The sequence below is a fragment of the Onychostoma macrolepis genome, chromosome 01 (assembly GCF_012432095.1).
Source record: "Onychostoma macrolepis isolate SWU-2019 chromosome 01, ASM1243209v1, whole genome shotgun sequence".
Lineage (NCBI taxonomy): Eukaryota > Metazoa > Chordata > Actinopteri > Cypriniformes > Cyprinidae > Onychostoma > Onychostoma macrolepis.
In genome coordinates this window covers 14,981,014-14,991,253 of record NC_081155.1, presented here as the reverse complement: position 1 = coordinate 14,991,253, position 10,240 = coordinate 14,981,014, and the positions used below count along the sequence as shown (strand labels likewise).

General features: G+C 33.9%; 1 protein-coding gene across 4 annotated transcripts in view; it reads right to left on the bottom strand.

The window, feature by feature from the left end:
- Positions 1–1,325: 1,325 nt before the first annotated feature.
- The window catches only part of LOC131544364 (VPS10 domain-containing receptor SorCS1), a 218,216-nt gene continuing 209,301 nt past the window's right edge, over positions 1,326–10,240 (bottom strand). Inside the window, exons 25-27 of one of the 4 annotated variants that reach the window (XR_009272115.1) lie at positions 9,933–10,038; positions 6,432–6,594; positions 1,326–4,033 (exon numbers count right to left, since the gene is read on the bottom strand). Coding sequence is in view for 2 of the 4 variants with exons in the window: in XM_058782521.1 (XP_058638504.1) it covers positions 3,969–4,033; positions 6,432–6,598; positions 9,933–10,038 (338 nt within the window). In the remaining 2 variants the exon portion in view is untranslated. Of the gene's footprint in view, positions 4,034–6,431; positions 6,599–9,932; positions 10,039–10,240 lie in introns of all 4 variants that reach the window. The other 3 variants (XR_009272117.1, XM_058782521.1, XM_058782529.1) reach the window with 3 other exon arrangements.

Genomic DNA, 10,240 nt, shown 5'->3' with positions numbered 1-10,240 from the left:
ACATGCTTGGCCAGTCCGTCACTTTTACCCTCAGCTTCTTTAGCAAGTGTTTGGGGTTGTTATCATGTTGGAATACTGCCCTGCGGCCCAGTCTCCGAAGGGAGGGGGTCATGCTCTGCTTCAGTATGTCACAGTACATGTTGGCATTCATGGTTCCCTCAATGAACTGTAGCTCCCCAGTGTCGGCAGCACTCATGCAGCCCCAGACCATGACACTCCCACCACGCTTGACTGTAGGCAAGACACACTTGTCTTTGTACTCCTCACCTGGTTGCTGCCACACACGCTTGACACCATCTGAACCAAATAAGTTTATCTTGGTCTCATCAGACCACAGGACATGGTTCCTGTAATCCTTGTCCTTAGTCTGCTTGTCTAGAAGAGGCTTCCTTCTGGGATGACAGCCATGCAGACCAATTTGATGCAGTGTGTGGCGTTTGATCTGAGCACTGACAGGCTGACCACTCACCCGTTCAACCTCTGCAGCAATGCTGGCAGCACTCATACGTCTAGTTCTCAAACACAACCTCTGGATATGACGCTGAGCACGTGCAATCAACTTCTTTGGTCGACCATGGCGAGTCCTGTTCTGAGTGGAACCTGTCCTGTTAAAACGCTGTATGGTCTTGGCCACTGTGCTGCAGCTCAGTTTCAGGGTCTTGGCAATCTTCTTATAGCCTACGCCATCTTTATGTAGAGCAACAATTATTTTTTTCAGATCCTCAGAGAGCTCTTTGCCATGAGGTGCCATGTTGAACTTCCAGTGACCAGTATGAGAGCGTGAACACCAAATTTAACACGCCTGCTCCCCATTCACACCTGAGACCTTGTAACACTAACAAGTCACATGACACCGGGGAGAGAAAATGGCTAATTGGCCCAATTTGGACATTTTCACTTAGGGGTGTACTCACTTTTGTGGCCAGCGGTTTAGACATTAATGGCTGTGTGTTGAGTTATCTTGAGGGGACAGCAAATTTACACTGTTATACAAGCTGTACACTCACTACTTTACATTGTAGCAAAGTGTCATTTCTTCAGTGTTGTCACATGAAAAGGTATAACAAAATATTTACAAAAATGTGAGGGGCGTACTCATTTCTGTGAGATACTGTATATATGGACCATTATAATAGTTGTTCTATTATAGTAGTTAGTGTCATAATAATAATAATAAAAAAAAAAAAATGGTTGAATTCACATGAAAAAGGAATTATTAAAAGCCTATAAAAAGGCATTATTAAAAGCCTATAAATGAAATAAAAACATACACCATTTTGATTGATACTTTATTTTTATCTACGATTTAAAGGTTACTTCAGCAAATTACATGATGTTTTTACAAATACTGTAAGAAAATCAAAACACAATAACAGGGACTGATTTCATTTAATAAATACGATTGCACCAAACAGAAACAATTCCACAGAGCACAGAGTTGAGGTCAAAGAAAGATAAAAAATAAAGAAACAAAACATTACACACCTAAAATTTTTATATATTTATATATATATATATATAAAATCTTTACAGTAATAAAACTCTTGTCTTCTACAAAAATAATCTTCCTTACTCTTAAGAGAGAAGTGGCAGCGCTGGATTTTGATTTCCTGGCTGCCACAGTTTGTCCATTCAAAGTTCATAAAGTGTCTTGTTTTGTAGCCAGTGGTTTAACAAAAGCTCTGTCTTCAATCTGAATGTACAACTCAATTTAATAATTAAAATGTATTTATCTTCAGCCACCAGGTTTGAAGTAATGTAATTTTTAGATCTGGATCATCAAACACTGATTTTATCATATATGATTTTTTTCAGCAGAAACAATTAAATGATATTGCTATTATTCCTTTAAATTGCCCCTTCCTTACCCACAATACCCTGCACTCATTTGACTGACACTTTCTTCTCATAACTTGAAAGTCTTGTCATCCATCGTCTCATATGCTAAAGACAGTGTCAGACCGCAGCGCGTGATATTATGAAAATATAATCTGTACTGTGATTGTGTCAAGTCCATAGTGAATTGTCTCAGTATGAACATCCTCTACTCCTGTGACATGATATTTATACGCAGCCTACAAAAGGTGACGGACAAGGACAATTGAAATAAAATTAGCCATTAAAAGTTCCCTTTTAGACATGCTGTTTTCAATATCCTGACAATTCTGTATTAAAGATGACCTCCATTTACATTCACTGGTGTATGAGAATGGACTGACAATAGCTGTAATATAACCTTGATATGAAAATGAAAACGCAATGAATGAAGGAGCAGAATAGTCCATAGATATAAGAAAAAGAGTGTGACGTAAAGATGATGATCTCTGCTGTGTGTGTAACAGCATCATTATAATAAACAGGAGGACATGCAAAAATGGTCTGTACTATGGTCTGTGTATTGTTACTGTACTAACCATATAATTGTCTCTAATTAATTTTGTTGTTAACCATGCAAACTATTTTGGCACACATTGTAATTTAAAAATAAAATTAATATTAAATACAATTAAAAAAAATTATAAAAATTGGTTTAAGCATAAATTAAATTAAATTTAAATGTAATTTAAAAATAATAAAATTAAATGTAATAACGTTTATTTTGAAAATTAATTTAATAAAAAATTAAATAAAAATTTTATAAAAATAAATAAAATAAAATAAAATAAAATGTAATTTAAAAATAAGATAAAATAAAACATTAATTGAATTTACTTTAAAAAATAAAATAAAATATTGACATGAAATGCAGGTTCATATAAACATGGTTTGTGCCAACAATGTGTTTTGTGCTGTGAATTGTTGGAAATTTTTGAGTAGCTGAATCCATTATATTAATACTATATGTAAAATATTATAGTTTATTATTATTATAGTTATTGACTAGTGGCTATATGCTAGCGGATGAAGGTCTGTATGCTGCCTTCCATATAATGTGACACACATTATTTTGATTTCTGATTCTTTAGAATTAGTCAATTCATCAAATGATCACATCTTTCCTGTGATTTTATACTGCTTATATGTAAAGAGGGAATGTAAAAAAAAAAAATATATATATATAATAATGTTTAAATATGTACTTACACATTCATACATTCATATCCGTCAGCCTGTACAGTTCACTTTTGGTATGTCATGACTGAATTTATATGCACAAAAAAATGACAAATAAACAAGCAAAATGAAAGCATAAATCATGTAACTCTCTGTGAGTGCACATAAATTATTCCATACAAAATTGTTTATGAAACACTAGACACAGTATATGATTATCATCTTCTGCTTGGCCGTAATGTCTCAAGAACATCAAGTCAGTTTACACAGCATATCTTGACAATGATTGATATGTATCTGTAAACCAACAGTCAGTTATTTCTACATAGAAACACAAATAATTTATTTTACTAAGAAAAAAAAAAAAAAAACTTTGATATTGCAGAGAAGCAAAACAAGATAAACAAGCTTCAACATTAACCCTGTTTCATGAATAAAGGCATGAAACCCATAAAATTAGTGGTAAAATCTACATTTCTGTTACATGTAAAGTACAGCTGTGCTAGATATACAAAATGAAACCCAAAAAATGTGTTTCATTTTACAATAATCATTAATAACGTTACATTTTATTATTAAAACACTTCCAAAATGCCACATATCCATGTTTTACGCCCATGAATAACTGCCACTGTTAGCAATAAAAATAAACAGACAGGTAACCAAGAATAACTGTATTTTTTTCCACCCTTCATGCTGGCCTTTCCCTCAGACTTTGTACACACTGGCATCTTTAGAAATGAACAGCATCAAAAATGTTTTATTGAATACACAGATGTATAAAAAAGCTGTACAAAGTTTGTTCTATTCACAGAGCACAGTAAAGTTAATGTCCAACATGCACAAGTACTGAATAAAGCTTGAAACCTTTGTGTCCGCATGACCAAAGTCCTTGACATGGCGGAGGCTAGAGTTCAAACGTCGATGTATGTAGGAAGATCTGATGAGAATTTGACACGTGGATGAGGATTGATGCATTCTGGGAAATGTGAAGAGACAAAATGACAAATAAATATAAATCATTACTTATTCTGTTCCAGAACTCAACTGCACAATTTTAAAAATACATTTAAGAGAAAAAGATACTATACTATAATAATACATAAGTAAATTATATATATATATATATATATATATATATATAAATAGATGTGTGTGTGTGTGTGCCACCAATTGTGCAAGTTCTCCCACTTAAAAAGATGAGAGAGGCCTGTAATTTTCATCATAGGTATACCTCAACTATGAGAGACAAAATGAGAAAAAAAAAAAATCCAGAAAATCACATTGTAGGATTTTTAAAGAATTTATTTGCAAATTGTGGAAAATAAGTATTTGGTCAATAACAATTTCATCCCAATACTTTGTTATATACCCTTTGTTGGCAATGACAGAGGTCAAACGTTTTCTGTAAGTCTTCACAAGGTTGTCACACACTGTTGCTGGTATTTTGGCCCATTCCTCCATGCAGATCTCCTCTAGAGCAGTAATGTTTTGGGGCTGTCGCTGGGCAACACGGACTTTCAACTCCCTCCAAAGATTTTCGATGGGGTTGAGATCTGGAGACTGGCTAGGCCACTCCAGGACCTTGAAATGCTTCTTACGAAGCCACTCCTTCGTTGCACGGGCGGTGTGTTTGGGATCATTGTCATGCTGAAAGACCCAGCCACGTTTCATCTTCAATGCCCTTGCTGATGGAAGGAGGTTTTCACTCAAAATCTCACGATACATGGCCCCATTCATTCTTTCGTTTACACGGATCAGTCGTCCTGGTCCCTTTGCAGAAAAACTTCTTTGAATTCAACTCAGCATTCTTTCTCCTCAAACACGACAAGTTGAGTTTTTACCAAAAAGTTCTATTTTGGTTTCATCTGACCATATGACATTCTCCCAATCCTCTTCTGGATCATCCAAATGCTCTCTAGCAAACTTCAGACGGGCCGGACATGTACTGGCTTAAGCAGGGGGACACGTCTGGCACTGCAGGATTTGACGCCTTTGTTACTTTGGTCCCAGCTCTCTGCAGGTCATTCACTAGGTCCCCCCGTGTGGTTCTGGGATTTTTGCTCACAGTTCTTGTGATCATTTTGACCCCACGGGTGAGATCTTGCGTGGAGCCCCAGATCGAGGAGATTATCAGTGGTCTTGTATGTCTTCCATTTTCTAATAATTGCTCCCACAGTTGATTTCTTCACACCAAGCTGCTTACCTATTGCAGATTCAGTCTTCCCAGCCTGGTGCAGGTCTACAATTTTGTTTCTGGTGTCCTTTGACAGCTCTTTGGTCTTAGCCATGGTGGAGTTTGGAGTTGGACTGTTTGAGGTTGTGGACAGGTGTCTTTTATACTGATAACGAGTTCAAACAGATGCCATTAATACAGGTAACGAGTGGAGGACAGAGGAGCCTCTTAAAGAAGAAGTTACAGGTCTGTGAGAGCCAGAAATCTTGCTTGTTTGTAGGTGACCAAATACTTATTTTACCGAGGAATTTACCAATTAATTCTTTAAAAATCCTACAATGTGATTTTCTGGATTTTTTCTCATTTTGTCTCTCATAGTTGAGGTATACCTATGATGAAAATTACAGGCCTCTCTCATCTTTTTAAGTGGGAGAACTTGCACAATTGGTGGCTGACTAAATACTTTTTGCCCCACTGTATATATATATATATATATATATATATATCCTTAATTTTATTTTAAGTACCATTATATATTATTTTGAATGATTAAATAATTATTTTTAATATTTTTAAAATATGTTTAATATATCAATAGTATATTAATATTATTACCGTTTTATTTTTATTTCTATACTGTTCTGTTTTTATCACCATGTAATTTGTAATAAATTATATTATTGGTAAAATGTTAATAAAAATAAAATGTCAAAAAAAAAAAAAAAATATATATATATATATATATATATATATATATATATATATATATATATATATATATATATATTTTTTTTTTTTTTTTATTATAGCTAAATTATATATGTACAATTATATTGTATATACTTTTTTTTTTCATTTTCTCTTGGCTTGAAACACTCATTCTTTCTTACTATCCTTTCTTTGTCAATATATTGTCTTCTTTCCAAATGTCAAACAACCTCATATAAGTGTATCAGTGATTCCCACAGCAGCCTAGAAAGCTGAAATACATCATGACATGTGCTGTTCTGTTGATTTATTATAAGCACCATCAGGGGACAAGAAGTCGAGCAACCAGTGTTTTCCCTGCAATCAACAAGGCCCTCTTTACCAACAAACACTGCTGAAGCCATTTACTGGAAGTGTACTAACATGCCACGACTGAGAGGAGTAGTTCAGTAGAAGAAGCGCTTCAGTGTTGAATGGACAGTGTGGTACTCACCGATGGTCTGGGTGTTGGGCTCTGTGTCCAGAGGCTCCAGTGATGTGAGCAGTTCTCTCTGAGAGCTGCAGCTGGGTGTGCTGTCAGTGGGAGAAACTGGACTCTGGATCATTTCTTGCTCTTTTTCGTCCTGCATCGCTGCATAGACGTGGAGGCCTGGGATCTTCCTTGAGGAAAGATTTACAATGAGACATGGGCTAACAAAGCTTGATGCAACGAGACATGCTTGGGGGAATCAGCCAGAGGGAAAAAAAAAACAATATTGTCAAGTGTTAAGCAATCATAATAACTGAAGGGGACAAGTCTCCTAAACTTTTAGAAGATATCTTTTCGATTTTTTTAGGAAATAACCATTATAAGTTACAGGTTTCAACTAACTTAATCTTTCAAAAGTTTAGGATCAGTATGACTTTTTTTATTTTATTATTCAAAATAATTAGCAAAAGAGATAATTTGCATCAAGAATCCTGAAAATTCCATAGTTTTTTTCACAGCATATTTAGCCGCATAACTGTTTTCAACATTTTTAATAATGCAAAATGCTTTTGAGCAGCAAATCAGCATATTAAAATTATTTCTGAAGGATCATGTGACACTGAAGACTGGAGTAACGATGCTGAAAATTCAGCTTTGCATCACAAAACTAAATTACATTTTGAAATAGGTTTAAATAGAAAATAGCTATTTAAATTGTAATAGTATATCACGATATTACTGTTTTTACAGTACTTTTTTAATCAAAGAAATGCAACCTTGGTGAACACACACACACACACACACACACACAAAACAACTTTTTTTTTTTTTAGTATTTACACTAAAAAATCTATAAAGAATATATATAAAGTTTAGGGTTCATTCGATTTTTTTAAGGCTTTTTTTTTTTTTTAAACCAAGATAAGACAAACAAGCTAGTGGTAAACGGTCACCTGTCACTAGCAGACACTTATCTTTCAGCAAGGACTACTGGCCAAACATTACCTAATTAATATTCATGAGCTGAGCTGATAAGGTTCGTAATGTGTGCTTCTGCTCTTTTTCTGAACTTTCTGATGGCTCTGACGTTATCAGCTTTGCCGTTCACGTCATTCTGTTCATTTATCGCTGGAAGCATGTGTTTATAGTTTGTGAGTGCGGTACAGTCCGTTTACAAACCGAGGTCTGGGATCTGCCTCAGGAAAAAGTTGTAAAAAGACATGGGAATAAGAAAAAAAGACCTCTATATGAAAAGTCTGACTTAGGAGTTGATAAATCAAGACCTCCCTTTAGAGAGGTGATTTTATCCATCTTGGTCTGCATCATTACGGAGGGAGAAAGCTACATAAGCAAAAACCTTAACAAGAGGATTCAAAAGCAAATGTATTGTGCTAAACACAACTGGAGAGAGATTTAGCAGAAAGAAAACAACACAAACGGACAGCTCATTAAAATGTGATCTAACACCCTCATTAAAGGACCGGTTCACGAAAAGAAAAATAAATTCTGTTACCATTTATTCACACTCATGTCGCTCAAAACCCATTTTCATGCATTTGGCAGACGCTTTTCTTCAGAGTTTACTGTACTGCAACTGCAATTAGTCCTCATGGGACATGAGGCTTTCAAGCTTCAAAAACTATGCAAATGCACCATAAAAGTAGTCCATACCACTGGTGCTCTATATTTAGACCGTTATTCACTGATATTCTGAGAATTGAGTTTACAACCGTGTCAGCTTGATTCATGAATAATTCATTCAGACAGTTTTTTTGTGAACTGATTTACTGAAAAGTACAGTTTTTCATAATTAAAACAACTTTTTTTTTTTTTTAGCAGGAAGTTCCTCCTGTTCTTTAAAGAAATGAAAAGTTGCCGGCTGTAGCGTCACTGAAAGCCAGACTGTTATGTATTAAAGCGCTGGAAAATTCTTGGCACATCTGTTGTTTCCAGATCTTGTCTTATTGACCTCTCATGCCCTTTTCTCTCGGCCCAGTGATGGAAACGGTGCAATCATTTAACATTTCATAAAGGTCAACTTGAAAAACTCAAAGGGCTAAATATTGATAATGTCTGTGCATTGACTGACATTTCTCATTTGTTATGAGCGCTTAGACAAAAAAAGAAGGTTCTGCAACAGCGAAAGGGTGAATCACCACTCGACATACATCGTTTCGTGAGCTGAACTGAGCCACAACTTGGAGATCTGAGAGAACAAGAATGATTCTGCCTCATTTGAGTTCTTGCGCAGACATCTGCTCTGCTTTTTTGTAACAATATTCAAAATAATTGATAATATTTATTATTATATTAATTAGAAAATTAATTATAAAAAAATAAAACAAAAAGAAAAATACAAAACAGATTATATTCGGTATAATGCTGATAATACTGTTCGGTTAAAAAAAAGTATATATATATATATGAATCAATTAATAAAATAATCTCGTAATTATACACTACCAGTCAAAATTTTTTGAACAGTAAGCTTTTTAATGTTTTTAAAGAATTTTCTTCTGCTCACCAAGCCTACATTTATTTGATCCAAAATACAGCAAAAATATATAAATAGAGTGAAATATATACAGTATATATATTACTACTTAAAATAGCTGCTTTTGATTTGAATATATTTTAAAATGTAATGCAGTAAAACAGTAATATTGTGAAATATATACAGTGTGTGTATATATATATATATATATATATATATATATAACTGCTTTCGATTTAAATATATTTTAAAATGTAATTTATTCCTGTGATTTCAAATCTAAATTTTCAGCATCATTACTGCAGTCTTAAGTGTCACATGATCCTGCAGAAATCATTCTAATATGCTGATTTGCTGTTCAAGAAACATTATTATCTTTAACATTATATTATTATTACATTTATTTTAATTTTTTATTATTTATTAATTATTATTCTAAAAAATTATACTCAGCTGTTTTTAACAATAATAATAATACATGTTTTTTTGAGCAGAAAATCAGAATATTAGAATGATTTCTGAAGAATCATGTGACTGGAGTTATGAAGCTAAAAATTCAGCTTTGAAATCACAGGAATAAATGACATTTTAAAATATATTTATATAGAAAACAGTTTGGATCTTGGATCAAATAAATGCAAGGCTTGGTGAGCAGAAGAGACTGCTTCAAAAAAAAAAAAAAAAAAAATACATTAAAAATCTTATTGTTCAAAAACTTTTGACTGGTAGTGTATATTTAAAGGAATAGTTCACCCAAAAATGAAAAAGCTGTTATAATTTATTCACCCTCATGTTGTTTCAAACCTGTATGAGGGTTTTTTTTTTTTTCTTCTGTTGAGCACGAATTTGAGGAAAGCAATGAATTTGAGGAAACCAAACTATTGACTACTTCATAAATAACTTGTAATCTTTCAGGCTTCCCCAGACTCTTGCCACTTGACATTTAACTAATTTAGAAAGCTAACCATATTTTGAACTGATAATAAATAGATTATGATCTAGGTTGAAGTTTTAAAAATGGATGACAATACCTTTTGAATTTATAGATGAGGAACACGGCTAAACCCACCACCACCACAGAGAGGAGCATGAGCATAGCTGAGCCGCTGTGATTCTCGCTTGTGTCCACTAGAGGCGCTAGACGCAGGGGAAAATAAGAAAGGCAACTGTTGTCAGTGCACAGTCTGGCACCATTCCAGCCCTCCTTTTAATAAACACACACAATCTCTAAAATTAAAATCACTCAATCTTTACAGAAAAGAGGTTATTATACAATCAATGTCACCTGGGAACTGTTCATCTAAACAGGATAATTCTGTCATCATAAACCATCTGCAAG